The sequence below is a fragment of the Oncorhynchus mykiss genome, chromosome 1, assembly GCF_057628025.1.
Source record: "Oncorhynchus mykiss isolate SJ-2025 chromosome 1, ASM5762802v1, whole genome shotgun sequence".
Lineage (NCBI taxonomy): Eukaryota > Metazoa > Chordata > Actinopteri > Salmoniformes > Salmonidae > Oncorhynchus > Oncorhynchus mykiss.
The window spans coordinates 16840319-16867851 of NC_143022.1; the positions used below are offsets into that span (position 1 = coordinate 16840319).

Here is a 27533-nt window from a genome sequence, read left to right on the forward strand (position 1 = left end):
TCCGATTGGCCATTGAAAGGGGTGGGCATTGTTCGTCAGATCCGAACGAAACAAAGATGGCGGCATTTACTAGAGGCTCATTCACATTTATGAGACGCTTGGTATGTTTGTTTGAGTTTTTCCAAATGTTAATCCCCACCTGAAAGCTTTGCATAAGCAGATGATGATGCACAAGTATCATACGTTTAGAAAACCTGCCACTATACCTCAATCTAGAGACTTTACCCATGCAGCTGCTAGCAAACAAGCTACCTAGCTGAATGGCTAAACGTTAGTTAACTAGTCTACACTACGGTGGGATTGAAATGAAATGTTTCGACATAGCATTTTTTGTCAATACAAAGCAATCTGCTCGCTACTACTAGCCAAAATATGTAGCTAGCCAACAAATTGACTCAAACTTTTGACGTTGTGTGTGATGACAGAATTGAACATGAATGCCAATGGTTACAATGTCTTTTTCAACAAGTTTCCAGTTAACGTTAGCTAAAGTAACTTTGATAAACAATTTAGCCATGAATGGCTACAACACTTTGGGATTGACGATTTAACTTTGTTGGATGTTAGATTGGTTAGATGATAAATAACTAGATGCAAAGCAAGTTAACTTTTGATAGCTACCCAACAGTCATGCTATATAATAACTAAAGATGCTGTGTATAGAAGTAGCGAGCAGTGCCCAACCCCATCAAATGAATGGTAATGACATGGATCTCTTTATTGTCAATGTTTATCATCCCAGATTTTGGAACACCGGCACAAGCGTTGCTGCTCCAGGGTCCAAACTGGCCGACCAGACTACACCCTCCATCCCCACTCTGTCTTCATCCCTCAGCTGTGCAGCACTAGGTTTTTTCGCACAAGTTATGGTGAGTAGGCTTCTGCACTAACAGTATATTCCAACTGAGGCGTGCTCTTTTTGCAGGGCCCGGTGCTGGGGGGTGGGTTTGCTTTTTTTTAGACCATTCCCTTGGTCCTTAAATTAAATCTCCAACCACCCGGGCATTGTACCATTCAAAGCGAACTAGCCCAATAAGGAAGAACGCTGTTGACAGTGTACACACAGGCTGTAAACAATCAATCTTACAGGTTCAAATTATGTAAAAAATATTTTATTTTAAATAATTCAGTTTTATTACAACATATGTCATAGACATAAGGCTATGTGGAAGTTATAGGCTAAAGAATTCATGTTGTTTAATGATCACTTGTTCTTTTTACAGTCACACCAGGACCAATTCTGCCATTCAAACTTTCAGATATTGGTGAGGGCATCATGGAGGTGACGGTGAAGGAATGGTATGTTTTCGAAATATGGTACACCGATGTGAGCACCACTTTTTTATGAATTAGGTTTTTATAAGAGTTGCCACTAGAAGGCACACAAGTTCAATTATTACAGGGCTTTGCTGCTCCAAGATTTGCTGCTCCAAGATACATATTTTGTTAGGGTTCAATGTCTCTTTCTCTTCCCATAGGTATGTAAAGGAGGGAGACAAGGTGTCTCAGTTTGACAGCATCTGTGAGGTACAGAGTGACAAGGCATCTGTTACCATCACAAGTCGCTATGACGGTGTCATTAAAAAGCTCTACTATGAGGTGGATGCTACAGCCTTAGTGGGCACAGCACTGGTGGATATCGAGACAGAGTCCGGTCCGGGTAGGTAGGGCACCAACACTAGAGTAATGGGAATCTCCCAACTTCTTATCTATGAAGTCGCTGACAGTGAACATTTTCAGAACAGTTGGAACTGGAAACCTTGAAGCCATTTCCTTTACCTTTTTATATTACCGTTCATCATAAAAATACAAATGTAGAAACACAACAGAATATCTGGAAGTCCGAAAACAACATTGACTCCCATTGGTTGATGGTGACTTTGTGGTCGATCTTTCAGAGGTGGCCCATGAGGAGGATGTTGTGGAGACCCCGGCAATGTCACACGATGAGCACACACACCAGGAAATCAAGGGACACAAGACCCAGGCCACCCCTGCAGTCCGTCGTTTAGCTATGGAGAACAATGTGAGTTATTAAAACATACACACACTGTCAACACAAAGTATAGCAGCTCACTGCCCCTTTAACCAGTGGTACCAATGCTCATCCTAGAGAGCTAATGGGTGTGCAGGATTTTGTTGATGTCCACTAGGGCTGGGAATTGCCAGGGACCATATGATGTTATCACGATACCGAGGTGCTGATATGTATTGCAATATGATGTTCCAAACATATTGCTCACTATATGTTCTACTACAGAGAGACAAGAGAGCATGAGAAAATGAGTTTTGATCAGTCAGGAAAATAAGTGCTGAAAACATGGTGTCTCACTGTTTAAAAAGAAGATCGACCACAAGTTATAGGTAGGAAAATACCGCAGTTTTGGCGCAGGTGCAGCCGACTAGCGCTATCTACAGCTATCTACAGTAAAAATATATATAAAACAAATAAATAACATTGTGATATGTAATTGTATCGACCCCCACCACACTAATGTCCACCTGTCTGTCCTTTTACCTCATTGTCACTCCCCATTATTCCTTTACCTCATGTTCACCTGTCTGTCTCGTTACTCCTTTTCAGATAAAGCTGAGTGAAGTGGTCGGAACGGGGAGAGACGGACGGATCCTCAAAGAGGACATCCTCAACTTCCTGGCCAAACAGACAGGGGCCATCTTACCCCTGACCCCATTCCACGAGATTCAGCCTCCACTTCCCACAGCATCCGCCCCCTCTTCGGGTGTCAAGCCCAAGGCGAAGTTCCCACCAAGTGTTCCGCTCCCTGCAATCTCCAGGCCTGTCTTCTCGGGCACGGACAGCACTGAGCCCCTGAAAGGTAGAGGCAGTTTTACAGAGATGGTTAATGCTTCCAATAAATGTATTTGCTTTCTGGGATACATCTCTGATTCAGATAATAATCATTATGGGTGATCCCTTTTCCCATTGTATTCCTTGGAACTACCAGGTTTCCACAAAGCGATGGTAAAGACCATGACTGCCGCCTTGAAAATTCCCCACTTTGGGTACTGTGATGAGGTGAACCTGACCAGGCTGGTACAGCTGCGCAAGGAGCTGAAGGGCCTGTCAGAGGCTCGTGGTGTCAAGCTCAGCTACATGCCCTTCTTCATCAAGGTGAACTTTGACTCCTGACATAATATAATGATGTTGTGAGGTGACATTTGGGTGTCCAGCTGCCCCTGAACAAGGCAGTTAACCCACTGTTCCTAGGCCATCATTGAAAATAAGAATTTGTTCTTAACGGACTTGCCTAGTTAAATAAAATGTTAAAAATGACATGATGCATCCCACTGCACCATGAGACTTATTGCAGTGAGGTTGCTCTCCAGTCATAACAGAAGCCATTTAATTTGTCATAATAATAATAATAATAATAATAATATGTCATTTGGCATGGGTGGTCATAAATTGACATGAGCTTATAACACTAATTTCAATGTCATAACAATCATGCCAAATAAAGTGTTATAGTGTGGTGGCAAGGTGGCACTATATCACTTTATTTGGTATTTATGGCTTCTGTTATGACTGGAGAGCAACCTCACTGCAACAGGTGTCATAAGTCTCATGATGCAGTGGGACGCATCATGCCATTTTTAAAAGTTTATTTAACTAGGCAATCCATTAAGAACAAATTCTTATTTTCAATGACGTCCTAGGAACAGTGGGTTAACTGTCTTGTTCAGGGGCAGAACGACAGATTTTTACCTTGTCAGCTCAGGGATTTGATCTTGCAACCTTCCGGTTACTAGTCCAACGCTCTAACCACGACTACCTGCCGCCCCATACCATACCAAAAGGACTATGTTGGAGGATTTGGAAAAATAGTAGTCTGTTTGCTGTGATGGTGATAAATATCTTGTCTGTTTGAGCAGGCTGCTTCTCTGGGCCTACTCCGTTTCCCCATCCTCAACGCCTCGGTGGATGAGGCTGTTCAGAACATCACCTACAAGGTAAGGTTGCCGGAAGGTCCCCCAGCTCTAGATATTGCAGTGTTATTATAGATAATGATGCATCAAAATATTCAAATAAATGGTATATTTGTGCTTGATCACGGCGAGCACAATTCTGGACGGTAGAAATAGAAGGAATCATTAACATGAAGAGTGTTTAAACTTCTCAGACCCCCCCCCCCGTCGAAAAGATTGAGAACCCAAACTGGGTCAGCTTCTTTTTCGTCTCCTCCACCAGGTGTCCCACAACATTGGCCTGGCCATGGACACGAGCCGGGGTCTGCTGGTACCCAATGTGAAGAATGTGCAGATGCTGAGTGTGTTTGAGATTGCCGTGGAGCTCAACCGCATGCAGACTCTGGGCGCCACGGGCCAGCTGGGCACGGCCGACCTCACAGGAGGCACCTTCACCCTCTCCAACATCGGCTCGGTGAGAGGGGGTGGGGTTTGGGAGCCTTGGGAGAAACTAATGCTAAAGCTGGGAGGATGCGCTTGATAAGTAATACTGATAAATCAAACTGGTTGGGCTTTGTGGTATTCATCTAGCAATGCTTACTTGAATAGTAATTGACTGCTAGCTACTGCATTATTTGTTTCCTATGCTTGCATGGGTCGCTTGTTCAGTATTTACATGTCATGTATCTGTGTATTCCCTTGAATCAGATTGGAGGCACGTATGCAAAGCCAGTGATTTTGCCTCCTGAGGTGGCGATTGGCGCTCTGGGAAAGATCCAGGTTTGTGAATCCTAAATGACTTTATCAGCTACAGTTGAAGTCGGAAGTTTACATACACCTTAGCCAAATACATTTAAACTCGGTGGTCCACAATTCCTAACATTTAATCCCAGTAAAAATTCCCTGTTTTAGGTCAGTTAGGATCACCACTTTATTTTAAGAATGTGTAATGTCAGAATAATAGCAGAGCGAATGATTTATTTCAGCTTTTATTTCTTTAATCACATTCCCAGTGGCTCAGAAGTTTACATACTCAATTAGTATTTGGTAGCATTGCCTTTTAATTGTTTAACTTGGATCAAATGTTCCGGGTAGCCTTCCACAAACTTCCCAAAATAAGTTGGGTGAATGTTGGCCCATTCCTCCTGACAGAGCTGGTGTAACTGAGTCAGGTTTGTCGGCCTCCTTGCTCGCACACGCTTTTTCAGTTCTGCCCACAATTCTTCTATGGGATTGAGGCTTTGTGATGACCACTCCAATACCTTGACTTTGTTGTCCTTAAGCCATTTTGCCACAACTTTGGAAGTATGCTTGGGGTCATTGTCCATTTGGAAGACCCATTTGCGACCAAGCTTCAACTTCCTGACTGATGTCTTGAGATGTTGCTTCAATACAGCCACATAATTTTCCCTCATGATGCAATCTATTTTGTGAAGTGCACCAGTCCCTCCTGCAGCAAAGCACCCCCACAACATGATGCTGCCACCCCCGTACTTCACGGTTGGGATGGTGTTCTTCTGCTTGCAAGCCTCCCCTTTTTTCCTCCAAACATAACAATGGTCATTATGGCCAAACAGTTCTATTTTTGTTTCATCAGACCAGAAGACATTTCTTCAAAAAGTACGATCTTTGTCCCCATGTGCAGTTGCAAACTGTAATCTGGCTTTTTTATGGTGGTTTTGGAGCTGTGGCTTCTTCCTTGCTGAGCGGCCTTTCAGGTTATGTCGATATAGGACTTGTTTTACCGTGGCTATAGATACTTTTGTACCTGTCTCCTCCAGATCTTCACAGGGTCCTTTGCTGTTGTTCTGGGATTGATTTGCACTTTTCGCATGAAAGTACTTTCATCTCTAGGAGACAGAATGCGTCTCCTTCCTGAGCGGTATGACGGCTGTGTGGTCCCATGGTGTTTATACTTGCATACTATTGTTTGTACAGATGAAATTGCTCCCAAGGATGAACCAGACTTGTGGAGGTCTACAACTTTTTCTTGGCTGAGGTCTTGGCTGATTTCTTTTGATTTTTACTATGATGTCAAGCAAAGAGGCACTGAGTTTGAAGATGTACCTGTGGATGTATTTCAAGGCCTACCTTCAAATGACTCAAATTATGTCAATTAGCCGATCAGAAGCTTCTAAAGCCATGACATTTTCTGGAATTTTGCAAGCTGTTTAAAGACACAGTCAACTTAGTGTTTGTAAACTTCTGACCCACTGGCATTGTGATACATTGAATTATAAGGGAAATAATCTGTTAACAATTGTTGGAAAAATGACTTGTCATGCACAAAGTAGATGTCCTAACCGACTTACCAAAACTATAGTTTAACAAGAAATTTGTGGAGTGGTTGAAAAACGAGTTTTAATGACTCCAACCTAAGAGTATGTAAACTTCGAACTTCAACTCTATGTTGTCCATGATGGCTATGGTGAGAAGCACAGGGGTACGGAACTCGGCTGATAATGGGAGCTGAGTGTTGGTTCTTAGCTCAGTGGGTATGTGTCTGGCTGACTGGGAGGTGCAGACACGATACAGACGACTGACTGAGCCTCATGACTCTCTTTGTACTTGTTACATTATATTTATTTGGTGGTTATGTATGTCTTGATTGCTTTATGAATAATAGTCTCCTGACATGTTCATGCCCCTTTCAGGTCCTGCCGAGGTTTAACTCAAGGGACGAGGTGGTGAAAGCTCACATCATGAATGTCAGCTGGTCGGCAGACCACCGGATCATCGACGGGGCCACAATGGCGCGGTTCTCGAACCTGTGGAGGGACTACCTGGAGAACCCAGCATCAATGGTCCTGGACCTAAAATGAGCCTGCGGCACCCTGGACGGCCTCCTCTGGATGGAGCTCTGCGACGCAAAACCAGTCACCATGATTATGTGAAAATGGTCTACTGTACTCTGACTCTCTGGGTAGTCACATTGACTGGGTGTTACTGGTCCCCATACTGCTCCCGCCTCCTTGGCCTTCCAAAACCTTTCTTTCTCAGAATATGAATGGCTGCACATGCCACAGACACTACAAGTTACCTACTACTCAACATTGTGAAACTAATATCTAGTTGCAGGCTGTTTTATCTTTGTGTGTGGCCTTAGTTTTATTTCTCTCTTCCGGTTGCCTTACTGACATAGGATGGTTAGGAACAGTAGCGCTTTTTGCTGAAGAGCTGAATTTTGGAAAACAAACCTGCTCTATTTCTGAAATACTGTATGGCTCTGTAAAAAAAGGCCCTGCACCTTTAAGGGTATTGGTGCCGAAACCAGGGAATAACCTTAAAGGTGCAAGGCCTTTTTAATTTTTTTTTATGGCCCCACACATTCCCACAGCAACACTAGAAAGCTCTTTTCAAGAGAATGTGTGATTTAGTGATTCCCCTTGAAAAGCATCATTGCACAACATGCACTTGTGAGTGTACACATCTGCTATGAGTGGACATAAGGCTCCTACAATAGCTCCACAATTGTTAGTTTGATCAATTTATCTGTTACAGTTGCTGCTTTTCTAGAAAAGCAGTATCTGCTTTTATTGCTGTCAGATAATGTATTGCTTTAAAAAGAAAGTATAAAGTTATGGTTGGAAGTGAACACCCAGTGTTGTGCATTATATGTTCCCCAAGACTCGTGAAGCTCATTATTTTGGCAAAATAAAGCCTTTCATTTATCTATATCACGTGTCAATCTCATTCCACGAAGGGCAGACGGTCTGCGGGTTCTCTTAATCAATCTACAGCTATGTATGTCAGCTCAATTTGGAAATGACCTTAGTTTCTGTAACGTTTCATCAATACAGATTGAACAGAGCCCTAGGTTTTCATTGAAAGGAAAAAAACAGCAGACACTAGGACAGGGATCAACTATACTGAACAAAAATATAAATGTAACAATTTCAAAGATTTTACTGAGTTACCGTACATAAGGAAATCTGTCAATTTCAATAAATGCTTTATTGCATGTTTTTAGAGTATTTTTTGTCCAACAATAATGAAATAATTTTTTTTTGGGGGGGGTGGTGCAAATTTGGTCCGAACCTTGCACTAGGCCCTCCATGGAATGAGTTTGACTGCCCTTATCTATAGGAACTGAAAAGTTGTCACCAAACCTGAAAGTAAAGCATGGAGAGAAGTACAGGTTGAACATTTCCAGTATTTATTTATGGCTATTAAAAGGTCTATAGATCACATAGGCCTACAGTCTATTTAAAATGTAACCATCTTTCCATTGACCATAGCTCAATCTTTTAGTCTGTCTTTCGGATTTTGAAACAAATAGAGCTGATCCTAAATTACTCTTATTTCACTCCCTGTTAAACAGAGGACAAACATGTTGCATGGACATTGAAGGTTTTCCACCACAAACTATTTCACTCTATTCTTTCTACCGTCTCCTGAAGGTATGTGTTGTCAGGGGAGACAGAGGTCCATGTGCCAAGTTTAGCATGTGACCACCAACACTATTTTCAGTGTTCTACCCCTGACTAAAATTAGACCTCCTCTAGGGTCACGTTTCATCACCACTGACAGACATGGGACGAGGTCTATTGCTACTCTGTTACAAGATTTTCAAAGCAAAGAAGTTATTATTCCATCAACACAATGGAATACACTGAAGAGATTTGTGAGGAATTTATTACAAGAGTTTTCTTGAAGCAAATTTGTCCAATCTAGAAAGTACTATTTTACCATTTCTTACAGGACTACTACAGCTGTGCTCCAATCGGTTTTGAACTTGCACATTGTGATAGTGCTTCCTTGAACTTTACAGTCTATTTGGTGTGACAGATGTATTTAATCATTTTTGTCAATTATGTGAAAGAGTAATCTCCTCTTGATATGGAAGATGAATGAAGATCCAAATAAAAAACAGGCTACATAATCTTATGTTATCAATCATCATTATGAGTGAGTTTCCTTCTGCAGTGAAGAAATCTGAGCAGAGAATTTCCTGCATCTGTCCTTGTCTAGCTCTGTCCAGCTAATTAAGGGAAGCAGTGATCAACCAGACTCCAGTCCTGTTTTGAGTTGACTGTTTTGGGAGCTGTTTGAACAGTTGGTGTAGGGTCACCATGACCGGGGTGGCAGTGTGCAGTGGCTCCGTCAGCTCTATCAAGTCCCTTTGGGAGACTAGAATTAAGAAAACGAAACAAGATCTGCAGAAGCAACAAGAACAAAGGGCCGGTGTAGGTAGGTGAGTGATATTTATCCTTCATCATTTTATTGAATATTTAATACCCATGGGTAAGCCAATAGGCTTAATTGAAAGTGAATGAGACCAAACCCACTGAGATAACTTGGACCTGTCTATGACGTATTGCTCTACATCTATACCAAAGGGTGAGACATAACTGGGAAGATCGGATTATATTGGCCAAGCTGAAAGAGAAGGTGGTGACAGAGGAAGGACGTGTCATTTTAAGGATAGAGAAAGAAGAATGGAAGGTACCTTCCGTCATCTTAACTCTATGCCGTATGATTGTGTAAAAACACTTGCTGTTCTATTTTGATGACAAACTCTACTTTTGGTGAAAATTGACAAGCATAGCACCAGATAATCTTTTTTTATGTTGAATACTCTTCTTTGACAGACTTTGCCTCGAGCCTTGGTTCACTTTCCTCAACTCATGGAGTGGCAGCTTCACAGGGTTGGACTACAGACAATCCCCCGCTTCGTTTCCAGCTTTGAGAATCTGCTTGTTCTTGATCTGTCCCGAAATGCCATCACAGAGATCCCAAAAGAAATTGGTCAGTAAACCAGTTACATGTAACATCCCCTCAATGAATGTATCACAGGCGCTGCCCACTGGGCACACACTGGTTGAATCAACGTAGTGTCCACATAATTTCATTGAAAGTATGTTGAACCAACATGGAATAGACATTGAATTGACATCTGTGTCCAGTGCGTGATGACTAGTGCTTCATGTCAGAACACATTACCTACTGTGTAGCTTTCTCTCTCTAGGTAAACTGACCAGGCTAAGGGAGCTGCTGGTGAGCTACAATAGAGTGCAAAGTGTTCCAGAAGAACTGGGCTGTTGTGAGAACCTGGAGAAACTGGAGCTGGCAATGAACAGGGACCTTGACGAGCTGCCTTCAGAGGTACCCAACATGGCATGATTGTTGGTTTAACGTTAAAGGGAAACGAAACCCTTTTTCAACTTCATATTCATTCTCTCCAGCACCACCCCACCATCAACATATGTGAAAAGTGTGCTTTTTTATGTTTTGTAATAAAAAGGATATAGGAATTTAAGTATTTCCAATGACATCATCGGTGTGCATCGTGTGATTTTGACCAGTTGTGAGTAGGCATTGCCTACTAATTTGTTGATGTCATTGGAAACGCTTATCCTTTTCAATTTTTTTACTACAAAATATAGAAATGTGCCATTTTCACATATGTTGATGTTGGGGTGGTGCTGGAGATGATGAATATGAAGTAGTGTTTTTTTAAAAAAATCTATATTTTTAAAAATAAATATTCCTTTATTGGAACCTTCTAGGTACATGATGATTCATGTGCTTGTCCCTCACTGTGCTAATTTCCTGTTCTGTTGTAATCAGATTAGCAACCTGAAGAAGCTTTGCCACTTGGATCTCTCCATGAACCAGTTCACAGAGATCCCAGAGAGTGTGGTGAGTCTGCCTGCCCTGGAATGGTTGGATATGGGTGGAAATCGGCTGCAGAGCTTACCACATGACATCCACAGGTAGGCTTACACACATATACCATAACCATACTTCCAAGCACAGCATATCGATAGAAATACACTAGAGAAATAAACTACATACATATGTGCTTGCTCTGTCCAGAATGGAGAACCTGCATACTATGTGGCTGCAGAGGAACGAACTAGAGTTCCTGCCTGACAACATATGTTACATGCGAAGCCTGGACACGCTGGTGCTTAGCAACAATAAGCTACATGACATTCCCTCAATGATGGAGGACATGAACAACCTCAGGTGAGTGCCATGTCTAGGGGTGGGAGCTATTGGTTGTTTTGGGGATGAGTGGACTGTAGACAAACAAATGTATTGGCCCAGATCGGCAACAATTAACCTAATAAAAGCGGGTAAACAAATATGTAAGCCAGGAGTCATTAATTGTATTTACAAAAGCTTTATATTCATATTAAAACTAGCAAAAGATTTCCATCAATGTATTTTATATCAAAACAAATTAATCTTCATTCATCATGTTCGCTATACTTGCAGGTTTGTGAATTTCAGAGACAACCCTCTAACATATGAAGTGGAGCTGCCTGCTGCCCCAAAGAAATCTGAGGATGAGGAAGAGGATGACAGAGAGATGTTTGGCCGAGATTTCATGCGCGTCTACTGCCAGGAGGCACGGAAAAGAGTTAACGCCATGCTAAATATGCATCGTGTAAATCGTATGTACCAACAAATATGTACTTGAACTGTATGGTGATCTGTTGACTAATAGCAGGGTAAGCTGACATATTATTGAAAAGTTTATTCCAGTTTAATCCACGCAGAAAAACAAAGTAGGCAAACAAGCTAACGGTACCACTCCGAGTCCCAAGAGGTGAGAAAAGTCCTCAACTCATCCACCTAACGTTACGTTCTGTATGGTGCCATCTAGTGCAGTTTGACTCACTAGCTAGCTTCCAAGACACGTTGTCATTTGCTGACTACTATGAATATTTATGAGGGATATTACTAATTGTTCCTGGAACAAATCGTGCCAAAAGGTATTTGCATTTTTGTAGACCCCCGGAATTGCTCTTTAATGATACTGTCCTTTTGAAATGTCTGTTTCAGCACCTGAGTCAAACTACACCTCAGAACTAAATGTGACCCTTGAAGCTGTGGCAGAATCTGCACCGTTACTGTGACCTACTGTAGCAGTCATTCATGTTGGCCTCTGTCGGTTCCTGCCTTGTCTGTTGGTGACTGCCTGGTCTTGTCAAGCATGTCCTTCTGAGCATTTCTTTCTCTTTTTGGGAAATCTAACTTGTCCAACATTGGGGTCAAATCCACTTAATTTCCTGGACATTTTAAAAATAAATTTACAAAAATTAAATGACTAAACTTTAAATGGAATTGACTCCAACCATAGTCTTGTCTGCTATGTTGAGCTTTTTGCCTTGTTAACAGTCTGTTTTCTTCTGTTGCCAGTGTAATGTTTTCTGTAACTGCAAACAGGTTTCTTGCTTTCTTGGGCTTAAGAAAAAAAGAGGGAAAGTATCTATATAAATAGCACTGCTCAAAATAGAGAGTTGTGCTGCCCGTGCACCGCGCAGGTTGCACTGTCAATGGAATTTCTTTTCACCGCGAGGCGGGAAGTGCAGTCAGCAACACGTTTTCTAGAGAAACATCTGAGCTGGTGTAGTAGAGTAGGCGGGAGTCAAATCCCTTCTGCTGCAGGAAGTGAACCCTGCCCTGGTCAATCAGCAGCTTGCACAGGCGTCCTATGTGTTCACGGTCCTCAGCATTCAACACTCTAATAGTACAGAAGAAGAAAAAAGATGAAGCAATTAAGGTTTATGTTGGACACAATGTGACGACAGGTCTTCAGTCTATGTTACAATGACTATGCAACATGGGTGAAATGTATGTCTCTACAGCTCAATGGCAATACTCACCCTTCCAAGCTGTCTAGTTCAGCCTCTTCTGTCGCCTCGTGCTCCTCTTCCTCAAATGTTTGGTCAGTTTGACCTTGTGGTGGAGAGGTCTGTGTTGCTTGTCTCGAGCCACAGGTCGCCCAACTTGACATGCGCAGGAAGGCAGCGAACTCAGAGGCACCTAGTCCTTTCTCCTTGAAGAACTCCTTGCCTACATAATGCCTCCAGTCACAGCGGTGGTGGCAGCACAAGGCGATGGCCACCCCACCCACCCTCAGCTCCTGGCCGGCAGCTGTCTCCCCTGCCACCCTGGGAATGGGCTGAAGCTCCGGTCCTGTAGACTCTCCAGGCTGCTGCTGGAGCTTTGAGCGCTTGCTGGGTGGCTGATCTTTGATCCCATGGGGCGCAGTCTCTGAGCTGCCCAGTAGGCATTGAAGAGCAAGGTCTATTCAGTGCGGTGGAGGTTAGTGAGCAAGGAGTGACTCAAAGACGCATTAATCAATAACTATTCTTTTTGGAACCACTTCTATGTTGCCTTTCAAAATTCAACACCATTCAAGATTCCAGTACAAGATTTCTCCCCCCTGGTGAGACCTAGTACTCAGAGATATAGTGCCTGGTCTTACCTGTTGCTGCGCCACACAAGTGTTTGCCCACTCCAACCACTGGAAGTCCCTTTTCTTGGAGGAGAGGAACTTTACCTAAAAGGCAAATAACAGGAAAAGGTTTCAGAGAAGCTCAACTCAACATGCCTGCTAATGCTTTGTTCAATTCTTAAATCAACTATGTACTTGGCTGTACAAATCCTTCTAATCTTCATAATATATAAGTGTGCTTCTCAGGCAATTTGTCAGTGCCAACTTGTGTTTGAAGGGTGATCTCATCAGGTACATTTTTAGAGGGTGTGGGATCTCTTTCACTGTGTTGAAAAGTTTAATCCACTTCACCTCCAGAAAACACTAACAGGGTAGGGTGCCTGTATGTGATGACGTATTTTACATGATAACTGATTGACTGTTTTATGTGAATAAATATTATTAAAATTAAAATGTGGCTTTTAAATTTAGTTACTTACGCAAATCAAGGTGCTGAATATCCACTTGTAGTCTTTCAAATTTGGTATCAGAATTCTGGTGTTTGCCATCTACCTGAATGAGAATGAATTGGGGGACAATTACCTAACAGTGAAGATGTGTGCACAGCCAAATAAATCACTTTATGTATAAAAACGGGTTGAAAGATAAAACATAGCTTAACAGGTGGTGTTATACTTTAAAACGAGCGCTGGATCTTTCCACAAGCAGGAAATGGATGTCGTCATAGGCTTTCAGAGCGACATGGATCCAGTGGGAAAGCTTGCCTTTCCCTGCACCAAACTCAACAAAACACCTGTTAGGTCCAAGCAGGTGCAAATCCTCCATGTTTCCTAAAAGGGACGCCTTTTAAAACAGGCAAATCATACATTATCTTTCAATATAAATTAATGTATATAAATAAATGCAAATCATGTGAGATTAAATTAAAGTACCTGTTGCTTCAGGTGTTTGAATGCAGAGTCCCCATTCCTTGGATCATTCAAAGCTTCATGGAGAGCAGGGTGAGATTGTATATTTTCTTCATGTTTGCATTTGAACCCTGCAGAAACATTGGGGGCTCATACATTAAGCACCACATTGGATTAATCATGTTCAGCATGTCAGTGAATGCTGTAGGTATTGCTTACCTTTGACGGCAGTCTTCAGTTTTTTTATGAGCAGGTTCAACTCTGCTTTGCTGCGATCTGATAAAGGTACCTAAATAAAAGTGAATCATGTAAGTATGGCCTTAATCATGGTGTCTCTCTATTGTAGGTAATGTCAGTATCTTTCTAAGGTTCTGCTCATAATACATACACCCAGTTTCTCATATATAATGTCACTTTAGTGACTCAATGCTGAAATCAGCTAAGCTTCCAACACTAGCCAAATGTTAAATGGCCTTTCATGTCAATGTATATGCGTCTGATATTACCTCATCTTTGGGGGTGTCCTCAACAATCGCTGGTCCAGCATTAATATCTTGCACATAGAACAGCTACATTTGCATAGGAGAAAGAAAGATTAATCAATTTAGGCTAATAGAAGGGACATTTAGGCCAATGTATTTGAGATACCTGGGTATGTATTCTCATAATTACACTGAACAAATGGGGAATACAGATATGCATCTGTTGGTCACAGATACCTTAAAAAAAAAAGTAGGGTTATGGATCAGAAAACCAGTCAGTATCTAGTGTGACCACCTCATGCAGCTTAACATATCTTCTTTGTATAGAGTTGATCAGGCTGTTGATTGTGGCCTGTGGAATGTTGTCCCACTCCTCTTCAATTGCTGCGTGAAGTTGCTGGATATGGGAGGGAACTGGAACGCGCTGCTGTACACGTTGACCCAGAGCATCCCAAACATGCTCAATCGGTGACATGTCTGGTAAGTATGCAGGCCATGGAAGAACGGCCATTTTCATCTTCCATGAAAATGTGTACTTTTCCTTGCGACATGGGGCAGTGCATTTTCATGCTGAAACATGAGGTGATGGCGGCTGATGAATGGCACGACAATGGCCCTCAGGATCTCGTCACGGTATCTGAGCATTCAAATTGCCATCAATAAAATGCAATTGTGTTCGTTGTCCGTAGCTTACGCCTGCCCATACCATAACCTCACCACCAACATGGGGCACTCTGTTCACAACACTGACATCAGCAAACAGCTCGCTCACACGACGCCATCTGCCCGGTACAGTTGAAACTGGGATTCATCCATGAACAGCACACTTCTCGAGTGTACCAGTGGCCATCGAAGGTGAGCATTTGCCCACTAAAAGCACAAATTGTGCAGAAATTCATCTCAGAAAATCCTGCAAGTGAAGAAGCCGGATGTTGGAGGTCTAGGGCTGGCGTGGTTACGGTTGTGAGGCAGGTTGGCCTCACAACTGACAAATTCTCTAAAACAACGTCGGAGGCGGCTTATGGTAGGGAAATAAACATGAAATTCTCTGGCAACAGCTCTGGTGGACATTCCTGCAGTCAGCATGCAAATTACACCCTACCTCAAAACTTGAGACATCTGTGGCATTGTGTTGTGTGACAAAACGACATGTTTTAGTGGTCTTTTGTCCCCAGCACAAGGTGCACCTGTGTAATGATTATGCTGTTTAATCAGCTACTTGATATGCCACACCTGTCAGGTTGATGAATTATCTTGGCAAAGGAGAAATGCTCACTAATGGATTTGTGCACAAAATCTGAGAGAAATAAGCTTTTTGTGAGTTGGAAAAATTTCTGGGATCTTTTATTTCAGCTCATGAAACATGGGACCAACACTTTACATGTTGCGTTTATATTTTTGTTCAGTGTATATTCAACTTACGGGTTTGGGTTTCTCTCTGGAGTTGCACTTCTTCAGATGTTTTGCTAAAAGATCTTCGAATACAGTACTACAAAGACAGATGAAATCATAGATTTAGAGGTTCTCCTGAAATGGTACAATTTACCTTTTTAAAATTTGGGATTTTGTCTCTCCCAAGTGCCAACTTACTGTTTTGGATCCAGAGGACATGGTATTCTTTTTTTCTCACAGTCCTTTTCCTAAACACAGCACAAGAGGAGAAGTTGCAATATGAAACGTATATCACTCCTACTAGCTAGGTTTTCATCCAATTGGCGACAGATTTTCATGTGTATATTCTAAAATCTGCATAAAAACATATGAGCTAGGTTTCCATCAAATGTACAAACGTGCAGAGAAAAGGCTCTGCGTGATGACGTAATGCACATAAAAATACCTTTTGCAGTTAAATTCCATGTACCGAATATCAAATACAAGTTAAATGGGTTTTCATCGCATTTTCAACTCTACTGATGGTTTTCTCACAAAAATGTTTGTTATAAAAATTGGTTATAGCCAAAAGAATGCAGATACAGTATTGAGTGGTTGGCTAGAGCGCATCTATAGCCTATATCATGAGATTATTATGGACAAAAGAGCAAGAATATTTGTATTTGTCAAACGGCAGCCTAGTATCAATGATCATGTCACCTGAATAAAACCCTGCATATTTAATAGAAAGGAGAATCAAGCTCATCACCTTGCACTTTCACTACCCTGTGAAGGTCATCATAATTGATTTAATCTGTATCCTAATAAACAGCATGCTTTCCAGACGAGTTGTAGGAGGACCACAAGTCATCACGTGACTCCAAGTGTACTTTGATATGTTATTATATCCATATTTGCGAATAAAAGCATTTCCACCAACATTTCTCGCATAATTCATTTTACAGACACAAAAAGATACCTTGTCTAGTATATTTTGTTTTGTAGACATTTGGAAAGTTCAAATTTCTTTCCCATTTCCATCAGGCCGGTCATAAAAAAAAGGTACTATACTCGCATTAAAAAAGGGTAGTGAGGTCTGCACAACGCATCACCTGGGGGGCAAACTACCTGCCCTCCAGGACACCTACACCACCCGATGTCACAGGAAGGTCATAAAGATCATCAAGGACAACAACCACCCGAGCCACTGCCTGTTCACCCCGCTATCATCCAGAAGGCGAGGTCAGTACAGGTGCATCAAAGCTGGGACCGAGAGACTGAAAAACAGCTTCTATCTCAAGGCTGACTCAACTCCAGCCACTTTAATAATGGGAATTGATGGAAATTGATGTAAAATATATATCACTAGCCACTTTAAACAATGCTACTTAATATAATGTTTACATACCCTACATTTTTCATCTCATATGTATATACTGTACGCTATCATCTACTGCATCTTTATGTAATACATGTATCACTAGCCACTTTAAACTATGCCACTTTGTTTACATACCCTATATTGCTCATCTCATATGTATATACTGTACTCGATACCATCTACTGCATCTTGCCTATGCCGTTCTGTACCATCACTCATTCATATATCTTTATGTACATATTCTTTATCCCTTTACACTTGTGTGTATAAGGTAGTAGTTTTAGAATGGTTAGGTTAGATTACTCGTTGGTTATTACTGCATTGTCGGAACTAGAAGCACAAGCATTTCGCTACACTCGCATTAACATCTGCTAACCATGTGTATGTGACAAATAACATTTATTTGATTTTTTAAAATGATGTCAATTAGCCTATCAGAAGCTTCTAATGCCATGACATCTTTTTCTGGAATTTTCCAAGCTGTTTAAAGGCAGTCAACTTGCTGTATGTAAACTTCTGACCCACTGGAATTGTGACACAGTAAAATAATTTGTCTGTAAACAATTGTTACTTGTGTCATGCACAAAGTAGATATCCTAACCGACTTGCAAAAACTATAGTTAACAAGAAATTTGTGGAGTGTTTGAAAAACAAGTTTTAATGACTCCAACCTAAGAGTATGTAATCTTCCGACTTCAACTGTAACTATATAGCTAGGTGTCATCTAAATGAACCCTAATTTATAAGACAGTTCTTATTTGATTAATGGTGGTTGGACCAATCTATGTGGAGCTAGCCACAATAGGAATTAGCCACAGTAGTGGACTTTGCAGTTAGCCTTCAAAATAAAATATGTAATTGACAGTGATACTAATGAATACAAATTGTAGAAATTGTAGAAGTATGCCATAATTGAATAGATCTGTACAGCACTTTGAGATATCAGCTGATGTACGAAGGGCTATATAAATACATTTGATTTGATCATGCAAAACGAGGTTGGAATGTTATATAAAGTCAAAAGACAACAATTTGTTAATTTGACAAATCTGTTGAAATCATACTGGATATATTATACTTTAGAATTGCATCGGGGGCATAGTTATTTCACTGTACAGCCTTAGCTATGGATTATGGATCAATGACATGGGGTATCAGTCTACTCAGTGACACCCAGAGAACATTAGTGTCGTAGCACTTATTGCGGGACTGAAACAACTGTGAATTGAGCCACATTTATTGTCAACCTATGTGCATTGAACAGTATTCCAGAGGAAAAATAATACTGCGTGGATGTTTTGGAGTCTGATAACTCTGAGGAGGACTTTGGGAAAAAATATATTGGGTATTGAGTAGACTGATACCCCATTTCATTGATGCCCAATCCTTAGGTAAAGCTGTACAGTGAAATATGAATGTCAATACACAATTGGCTGACTGGGGAGGTGATTTCACAGTCACAGTTCTGTGATAAGAGCTACAATGCTAATATTTGCGTAAACTCTTCCCAGTCGTCTTCTATGGGCATCACTTTCAAAGGGTTACTTTTACTTTGAAGGCAAATCACAAATTCCACTATTGTGCCTAATCCTTATAACATGGTCCAGTCGACCCTCACTAGCCAGATGAAGCTAGCTGGCTGCTTATAACGTTAGCTTTGGGCAACAGGGTTCGTGGCTTGTTTGCAGACTTTTTTGTACAGCTTTGACAGTACCACTGATAGTAGTGGTGGAGCTTGGCTTGCATGTGCAAATTGAGAAAACACAACATTCTATAATAGAACTGTGTTATTTGACGAGTGTCAAATTAAAAGCTTATTTAACACAAAGTGTTATTTGACGTGTGTCTTTGACACGCCAAGACCCAAATGGTGTTCCATAGTATGTCGTGAAGCTCATAGCAGTGACGCTATTGCACATGTAATACAACATTTTACGTGGCGTCATTACGTCATGGTACGTTATATAGGTATGCACGTCAGCGTTATACTAGACATCGGGCGGATACCGACGTTGGCATTTTTAGCTAATATCGGCTGATTCTGATATCGTGCATCCCTAATTTGAACCGATTACTTTAAAATCATACACAGACAATGTTATAAAGATAATTTTGTCGCTAATACCAGCCTGCAGTACCTTGGTCAGCATTCAACTTGAGTTACTCTATGAGAGGTGGCAGCACTGAGCTAGCCTGCAACATCACTTCCTAGAGGAGGGATCATCAACTAGGTTCAGGCGAGGGCCGTTTTTTTTCCATGACTCGATGGTCGGGCCGGAACATAACTACACTGCTCAAAAAAATAAAGGGAACACTTAAACAACACAATGTAACTCCAAGTCAATTACACTTCTGTGAAATCAAACTGTCCACTTAGGAAGCAACACTGATTGACAATAAATTTCACATGCTGTTGTGCAAATGGAATAGACAACAGGTGGAAATTATAGGCAATTAGCAAGACACCCCCAATAACGGAGTGGTTCTGCAGGTGATAACCACAGACCACTTCTCAGTTCCTATGCTTCCTGGCTGATGTTTTGGTCACTTTTGAATGCTGGCAGTGATTTCACTCTAGTGGTAGCATGAGACGGAGTCTACAACCCACACAAGTGGCTCAGGTAGTGCAGCTCATCCAGGATGGCACATCAATGCGAGCTGTCGCAAGAAGGTTTGCTGTGTCTGTCAGCGTAGTGTCCAGAGCATGGAGGCGCTACCAGGAGACAGGCCAGTACATCAGGAGATGTGGAGGAGGCCGTAGGAGGGCAACAACCCAGCAGCAGGACCGCTACCTCCGCCTTTGTGCAAGGAGGATCAGGAGGAGCACTGCCAGAGCCCTGCAAAATGACCTCCAGCAGGCCACAAATGTGCATGTGTCTGCTCAAACGGTCAGAAACAGACTCCATGAGGGTGGTATGAGGGCCCGACGTCCACAGGTGGGGGTTGTACTTACAGCCCAACACCGTGCAGGACGTTTGGCATTTGCCAGAGAACACAAAAATTGGCAAATTCGCCACTGGCACCTTGTGCTCTTCACAGATGAAAGCAGGTTCACACTGAGCACATGTGACAGACGTGACAGTCTGGAGACGCCGTGGAGAACATTCTGCTGCCTGCAACATCCTCCAGCATGACCGGTTTGGCGGTGGATCAGTCATGGTGTGGGGTGGCATTTCATTGGGGGGCCGCACAGCCCTCCATGTGCTCGCCAGAGGTAGCCTGACTGCCATTAGGTACCGAGATGAGATCCTCAGACCCCTTGTGAGACCATATTCTGGTGCGGTTGGCCCTGGGTTCCTCCTAATGCAAGACAATGCTAGACCTCATGTGATTGGAGTGTGTCAGCAGTTCCTGCAAGAGGAAGGCACTGATGCTATGGACTGGCCCGCCCGTTCCCCAGACCTGAATCTAAATGAGAACATCTGGGACATCATGTCTCGCTCCATCCACCAACAGACTGTCCAGGAGTTGGCGGATGCTGTAGTCCAGGTCAGGGAGGAGATCCCTCAGGAGACCATCCGCCACCTCATCAGGAGCATGCCCAGGCATGGCATACAGGCACGTGGAGGCTACACACACTACTGAGCCTCATTTTGACTTGTTTTAAGGACATTACATCAAAGTTGGATCAGCCTGTAGTGTGGTTTTCCACTTTAATTTCAAATCCAGACCTCCATGGGTTGATAAATTTGATTTCTATTGATAATTTTTGTGTGATTTTGTTGTCAGCACATTCAATTATGTAAAGAAAAAAGTATTTCATAAGAATATTTCATTCATTCAGATCTAGGATGTGTTATTTTAGTGTTCCCTTTATTTTTTTGAGCAGTGTACAAATAATTTGTAAATTGCAATTTACAAAGATCATATAGATCATTTCAAAACTTGCTTACATTTGTATACAAACACGTTTCTCTGTGTGTGTGAATACTTGGGAATATATTTCCTAAATGAAAATCACTTGAAGCTGATTTCCTGGTGTTTTTAGTCTTTTATGCTTAGAAAAGTTGTGGGGACAAATAAAAACCACCTGCATGCCAAATTCGGACTGCGGAACACCAGTTGAGGAAACTTGTCCTAGAGTAACTCAAACTGTACATGCAACGTTTCCAAAAACTCCTCCATGTAGTAAGATGGTGACATGCTGAAATTACTTCCTGATAATCAAATGTGCCACTGAGCATTCTCATTGGAAACAATGGGGTGATGGCTTCATCCATGTTTTTTTACAGTCTAGTTCACGTTCTAGTCGGAACTAGGAAACTCGGGAGTTCAGACTTGCTAATTGGTTGTAGTTATCCACGTGCTGTATCTAACATTTGAGGTCCCTAGTTCCGACTGGCACATGAACGCGGCATTTGATTCATCCATATTTTGTTAGTCTATGGCCGAATCTATGTAGTCGGAGATTAATTCCACTTAGCCTGGTCTCTGCATCACTCCGTTGGTGGAGTTAATTTGAAACTTCATTCACCATGGAGTGGAGTTTAGTCAGCCATCTTCAGTTGCCATAACAGTAACCTACACCAATCCCCCACGGTCAGGGGGTAGTTTATGGGGCCAGCCGTGGGCTGGGAATATTTTGACAGTTGTGTCAAACAGTGTGGTGGTGTCCTGCTCTACTTACCGCATTAGCATGTTCCCCACAATATGCTTTTCCACTTCCAACTATCATTTTGCAGTATCGTTTTTTCTTTTCCACGTAAAAAGCACACCTTCCAGGCAGAGGTGCAGACACGCCGTCCGCGGTGGGGAGCTCCATGTTTACAACTTCCGTATAGTTACCACGTCATCCAACTACAGTACCATAGAATGGGGACGCGTTCCAGGTGGTCTACATTTCACGAAGCTGCAACTCAGTGACTGAGTATGTTTTACACATTTATACCCAGTAGTAGCTATAGAGGGTAGTTAATGTGGTGTTGTTGTAGTTTGACTGTAAGAACGATCAACAAGTGAAGCAGCACATTGTGCTATTCCACCACTCGTCTGCAATTTAGACGATCTGGAACGCGCACATTATTTCTCGACGTTACTTCCGTCGCCTCTTTCTCAAGTGGATGTTTCCCCAACGGTTATTCGCGGGAGAGAAGCGCCAAACTCGAAATTGAAGAGACTATTCTTTTTTTTAACCAAGGCCATACAAATCTAACCTTGGAATTTGCAATTTAGACACTACATTTTTGGGAGTATGAAACAATCATGACAGAAACACTTTTCAACAAGCGATTGCAAGTGCACGTCAAATGCAAAGATTGCGAAGAAAGGTAAGTTCGATTGATTGCTAACGTTACCGTTAACTAGCTAGCATAATTAACGTTATCTAGCTACTGTAACTAGCTAGATATCAAGCAATATCGATACTTGCGGCCTAACTAGATAGCTCATCAATTTGATATAGTCGTGTCTGGGCATCAGCTAGCTACAGACTATCCAGCAACCTGTGCTACGCGTTACATTGCTAGCTAGCTAAGTTGGCATGTTCAGTAACGTTAAATGTCATATTCGCCAGATGGCGCTTGATAATAACAAATATATCAATGGAGTTGTATGTTACGACTAAAAATACATTGATTGAATCTTTCTGGCTAACTTTACATTACAGGAGAGGAAATATCAGAGTCGGCATTGAGCTTCAATTAACAACTAATCCAGTCCACAAAAGGGTAAGTGGTGTTTACAACCTTGGTTGGTGTTTTGCAAGACTGGATTATTTTCCCATCATCACCCTCCCTCCTTTTATATAGTGTGAATGAGCAGTGTTTCAGAAACCAGTGCATTGATCTCGAAATGCATTGCTTACTACTGTGGGCATGCATAAATACCCAACATAAAGATAGACTCATCAATACAACATACCACGGCGGGGTAACTTCCGCTGAACAGATATCAATCAACAACACCAAAAGTTTCCTGTCACTCACTTCATGGTACAACACCATGGAGAAGCACCAGTCCTAATTAGCAATGCAGCATTACAGCTACATAACTGTTAGTGGGTGTTTTTAATGGAAGTGAAAGTTGCAAAAGGGTGGCTCTCTGGGAGGCATGCATGGGTTAGATTATTCATGGTCCTTAATGGTTTTCAAGGGCTGACCTACAAACATTAGCGACTGGATTCTGCTTAATGATTGACGTTAGTTGACGATGCACTTCCCCTGTTCAAGGGATTCCCTATCACGTCTGCTTTTTTCCCAAATGTCAGTCCTTCCCTCAAGGTAGTAGTTAGTGACAAAGCCACTGTAACTAACACAACTTTGCATTCTAGGATCTGCTGGTGAGACTGACAGATGACACTGACCCTTATTTTCTGTACAACCTTGCCATATCAGAAGAGGATTTTCAAAGGTATCTTACAATTCAATCATTGTGCCCACTATAATGAGCATACACTAATCCTACGTCTTCTGTCATCAGTTTGAAAGTTCAACAGGGCCTGTTGGTAGACTTTGCATCCTTTCCTCAGAAGTTTATAGACCTGCTAAACCAGTGTATCTCGGAGCAAGACAAAGAGAATCCAAGGTGAGAAGACTCTCAGCTCGTTGAATGTCTCCACTAACTGTGAGATCATGGACATGTGACGTCTCTTTGCTCTCCTTTCCCTAGATTTCTGCTCCAGTTGTCATCGCCATCATCCCCAGTATTAGACCACAGCCCTGCCAACCTCAATGTTGTGGAGACCAATGCATTCAAGCACCTCACTCACCTGTCTCTGAAGCTGCTACATGGCACTGATGTGGAGATCAAGAAGTACCTGGCAGTTTGTCTCTCCTGTGTGAAGGTAAGTGAATCTCCCGTTACTCCCTCAGAAACACTAGTTTCGGGGACACAGATTTAGCCTAGTCCTGGATAAAATTAAAATAAATAAAAATAAAACATTTTGATGGAGTTTTTCCATTCAGGTTGGTTTTAGTCCTGGAGTAGGATTCATCTGTGTCTGGGAAACCACCCCTAGTTGTCTTTGTGACCTCAGTCTTGGGAATGGTTGATAGCAGACCTATGAAGGACCTTGGGAGATTCCATGAAGCAACACAGACTGCAGTATACTAAAGTCTGGGAAACTTCTTTGTTGTATTTTAAGTTATCCCCCCATTTTGATCTGTCAGGAGGAGAAGCAGCAGTTGGAACAGAGGCTGAAGAAGACAGAAGATGATCTCTCGAGGCAGCTCAGCTACACACAACAGGTAAAGCAGTAGTTGATCTGAATGGATTGATTCATCTAAAAATGTAGGTGGGAGAAGTAACATCTTAAGTGGGTCCCGATTTTTAAAAAGGTCACCTTTCATATAAACGTGTCTTACAGACTCTGTCGGAGAAGAGCAGAGAGCTAGACAAGCTTCGGTCTGAGTGGACCAGCCAAACAAGCGCTCTGTCGAGCCGCCACTCTCAGGACCTCACTGCAGAGCGGGAGAATGCTTTGGAGGTATCAAGTAACTTCTCATATTATAAGTATGATGTTTAGTTAACTGCCTGAAATCATCTAAGTGCTATTCCAGTTATCAGAAGCCATAAAACCTTGAATGTTTTTTTTAATCTATTTTAGATGACTGGGGTCTCAACAGGTTTATAGCAAGCTACCAGTAGCTCGCAGCCCACCTATGAGAAGCTCGCCAAACAATTCTGAAATTACATGCAATTTTCACGTGTTCCACCAAAAAATGTCATGAACAAATCTCACAAGTAGACACCGAAAGCTCCCAGCTACTATCTAATCAACACATTGAAATTATCCCACTATTGGCTTAAAAAGCCAAACCTAACACTATCTGCCAATTCATTTCCAGAAATATTGCCCCCGTTTGTCTATCACTCCATGTGTGGCCAGTTGATGTGATAATGGTCTTGTGGGTTGACAGGAACACTTTCCCAAAAACCTTCTCAATTAAATGTTAACTGCAAAGTAGGTTTATCTGGGAGAATTATATAATGAGTAAGTATATCATTTGTGTCTATTTATTTGCAAACTTTGCTGTGAAATGAGCAGCAGCAGCACAGAACCATCACCAGACCAGAACATTCAATGGCACATTCCTCACTCGCTAGATGCACAATTAAAGGGCTAGATGCACAATTAAAGGGGAATTACACACAAAACAATCTTCCAGACATAAAAGAAAGTGTTCTGTGATTTAAGCATTGACATCAACCCAGAACATCTGTTGTTTCTTTATGAACTATTGTAATTTTGAGAGTGAAAAACAAAATTAATCTAAAACCTGGAAAAATAAATTGAAGAACAGACTTTGGGAAAATTATAAAATAGAATTTGGGAGAGAAAAAGGGGCCCCCTTGGAGTTGTTTATTAATAAACCATTATTTTACTATGTATATTGACAGAAAACATGGTACACTACGTTCTCTTGTACACTAAAGACCTAGGGGAGAGAAGAATGTGCCTATTTGAAAGCTAGAAAAAATTAGAAGCTCACTTCTATTAATGTAGTTCTCATGCTAGATTTTATGATTTCTCTCAAAAATAAGTGGTTTTCTCTTGTGGTGTTTCTCATCTCGCCCTGTGCAGACACAAACCAGGCTGCAGCAACAAAACGAGCAGCTGCGCCGGGAGCTGGAGGGGGCCCACACTAAGAGCACCCAGCAGCTGCAGAGCAGGCTGGCCGAGCTTGAGACCTCCAACAGGGACCTGACTGAGAAGAGATACAAGAGCGAGTCTACCATCCGCGACTTCAAAGCCAAACTAGTGGGACTGGAAGAGGTGAGGGGGGGATGCAAGGGGCCTTCATTTAGTGGGGGAAATTTCATAAAAACTGCCACTTTTGTGAACAGTTTACATTTTTAAGTCTGAAACGCTCCTAGGATATGTATCTGCCGGTTCATATCATGTGTGTTTTTTTGTTTGTTTTACATCCATATTGAATTCCTGAATTAATAGAGAAATTGAAATCTTGCCGGCCGCCATGTTGACCACCAATGTCTAAATAATCTGCTGACAAGTGTGTATGTCAGAACAGGAGTCTCAGCGAGCGAAGCAGCAGGCCCTGTCTCTTCGGAGGGAGAATGGCACCCTGGACACAGAGTGTCACGAGAAGGAGCGTCAGGTGAACCAGCTGCAGACACGCGTGGCAGTCCTGGAGCAGGAGATGAAAGATAAGGAGCAGCTCGTGCTCCGCACCAAGGAAGTGCTAGAAGCCACTCAGCAACAGAAGGTATGTAGTCAGTCCCCTGGGCAAATGGAGAGCATTTACCCCCTCAATACTGTCAGAAAAGCCAGGATCTTTGTTAAAATTAATATTAATGAATTATGTCAAAACTGTGATGTTATGTATTGATATTCTAGTTTTGTCCCTTTAGGGCACCTGTAAACCCCCCCTCTTGCTTACCTACGTTGAAATGCTTGGAATGTTCTTCCTGTGAAACGCATTATAAAATGCCAACGTTAATTTCTGTTTCCATCACATGTCCTGTCCTTATATTAGTTGTATAAGTATACAGTGTGCTATACAACAAAACTGGGGACAAGGAAGAAACGTTCTCATGTTTGTGCTCATCTTCGGCAGAAATTCTGAGTTAAATTCGTTATTTTTTTTGCTGTAGAAAGACGCAAACAAAACGTGGAGCTAGCCAGTCGAGTGATGCTAGCTAGCCTTTGATGTCACGGCAAAGAGAGCCTCGAGGGATAGGAAGAGTTTCGCTGTGGGAGAAAGTGAAGTTAGCTTGAGTTAAAAGAAAGAAAAAAAGGGTCTGGTGTAAGGGACCGTCTGAAAAGTGTGAGAAAGAAAAATAAACCGAAAATAGGAACATTTGATGAATCTATGGAACAATGGAGTTCTTACCCAGAACGTTTTGAGTACTTTGTGTAGGCAAATGGAATTAAAGCAGAAGTCGTTGTGCCAACATTTTTGACTGTTTTGGGAGGAAAAACATTCAATCTACTGCGCAGCCTAGTAACGCCTGAAAAACCTGGTGATAAATCATATGATGAAATTGTGGCTACCTTAAAATGACATTCTCCCAAACCACTGATAATCGCAGAGAGATTCCGGTTTCATAAGAGAAATCAAGATGAGGGGGAATAAATGTCAGTTTGTGGCTGTATTTAAACAGTTATCTGAATGAACACTGTGAATTTGGGAGATCAATGAGTGATACTATACGTGATAGGTTAGTGTGTGGCATGCGCAGCGAGGCAATTCAGAAACGCCTTTTGACTGAGAGTAACTTAACATTGCAGAGAGCAATAGAAGTGAGTACGTCAATGGAAATGGCAAATAAAGACGCACAACAGCTAAGTGCATCGACCAAAGTGCATAAGG

The 27533-nt window shown here is 42.0% G+C and overlaps 4 protein-coding genes and 1 non-coding gene across 6 annotated transcripts in view; 4 read left to right on the forward strand and 1 right to left on the reverse strand.

Moving 5' to 3' along the window:
* On the forward strand, positions 1–8809 carry LOC110489303 (lipoamide acyltransferase component of branched-chain alpha-keto acid dehydrogenase complex, mitochondrial). Its single transcript, XM_021562052.3, has 11 exons — positions 1–101; positions 743–869; positions 1224–1299; positions 1479–1660; positions 1899–2026; positions 2585–2837; positions 2967–3133; positions 3895–3972; positions 4211–4402; positions 4636–4707; positions 6582–8809. The coding sequence occupies exons 1-11, from the start codon at positions 57–59 to the stop codon at positions 6747–6749; spliced, it is 1488 nt and encodes a 495-aa protein (XP_021417727.2). The 5' UTR covers positions 1–56; the 3' UTR covers positions 6750–8809.
* LOC118966767 (small nucleolar RNA SNORD94) lies at positions 6347–6479 on the forward strand. The gene has a single exon (XR_005053650.2). It is a non-coding gene; the product is annotated as a small nucleolar RNA SNORD94 (small nucleolar RNA).
* lrrc39 (leucine rich repeat containing 39) lies at positions 8431–13573 on the forward strand. The gene is made up of 9 exons (XM_090189254.1): positions 8431–8551; positions 8899–9121; positions 9267–9372; positions 9519–9675; positions 9896–10032; positions 10498–10643; positions 10747–10899; positions 11152–11330; positions 11722–13573. The coding sequence occupies exons 2-9, from the start codon at positions 9000–9002 to the stop codon at positions 11793–11795; spliced, it is 1074 nt and encodes a 357-aa protein (XP_090045380.1). The 5' UTR covers positions 8431–8551; positions 8899–8999; the 3' UTR covers positions 11796–13573.
* trmt13 (tRNA methyltransferase 13) lies at positions 11041–22035 on the reverse strand. Of its 2 annotated transcripts, XM_021562135.3 has the most exons (11): positions 21890–22035; positions 16101–16150; positions 15933–15999; positions 14535–14597; positions 14248–14317; positions 14053–14159; positions 13796–13963; positions 13600–13672; positions 13151–13225; positions 12546–12969; positions 11041–12403 (listed from the first exon to the last, which is right to left on the reverse strand). In XM_021562135.3, the coding sequence occupies exons 1-11, from the start codon at positions 22022–22024 to the stop codon at positions 12229–12231; spliced, it is 1407 nt and encodes a 468-aa protein (XP_021417810.2). In that variant the 5' UTR covers positions 22025–22035; the 3' UTR covers positions 11041–12228. The 2 variants fall into 2 exon arrangements, with proteins under 2 accessions (XP_021417810.2, XP_090045308.1); XM_090189182.1 differs by lacking the exon at positions 15933–15999 and having other exon boundaries at positions 16057–16150; positions 21890–22034.
* The window catches only part of sass6 (SAS-6 centriolar assembly protein), a 20835-nt gene continuing 15318 nt past the window's right edge, over positions 22017–27533 (forward strand). The window contains exons 1-9 of the mRNA XM_021561923.3: positions 22017–22529; positions 22868–22928; positions 23531–23610; positions 23680–23784; positions 23869–24043; positions 24369–24446; positions 24566–24685; positions 25784–25975; positions 26232–26426. Coding sequence (XP_021417598.1) covers positions 22465–22529; positions 22868–22928; positions 23531–23610; positions 23680–23784; positions 23869–24043; positions 24369–24446; positions 24566–24685; positions 25784–25975; positions 26232–26426 — 1071 coding nt within the window. The 5' untranslated portion in view covers positions 22017–22464. The remainder of the gene's footprint in view (positions 22530–22867; positions 22929–23530; positions 23611–23679; positions 23785–23868; positions 24044–24368; positions 24447–24565; positions 24686–25783; positions 25976–26231; positions 26427–27533) is intronic.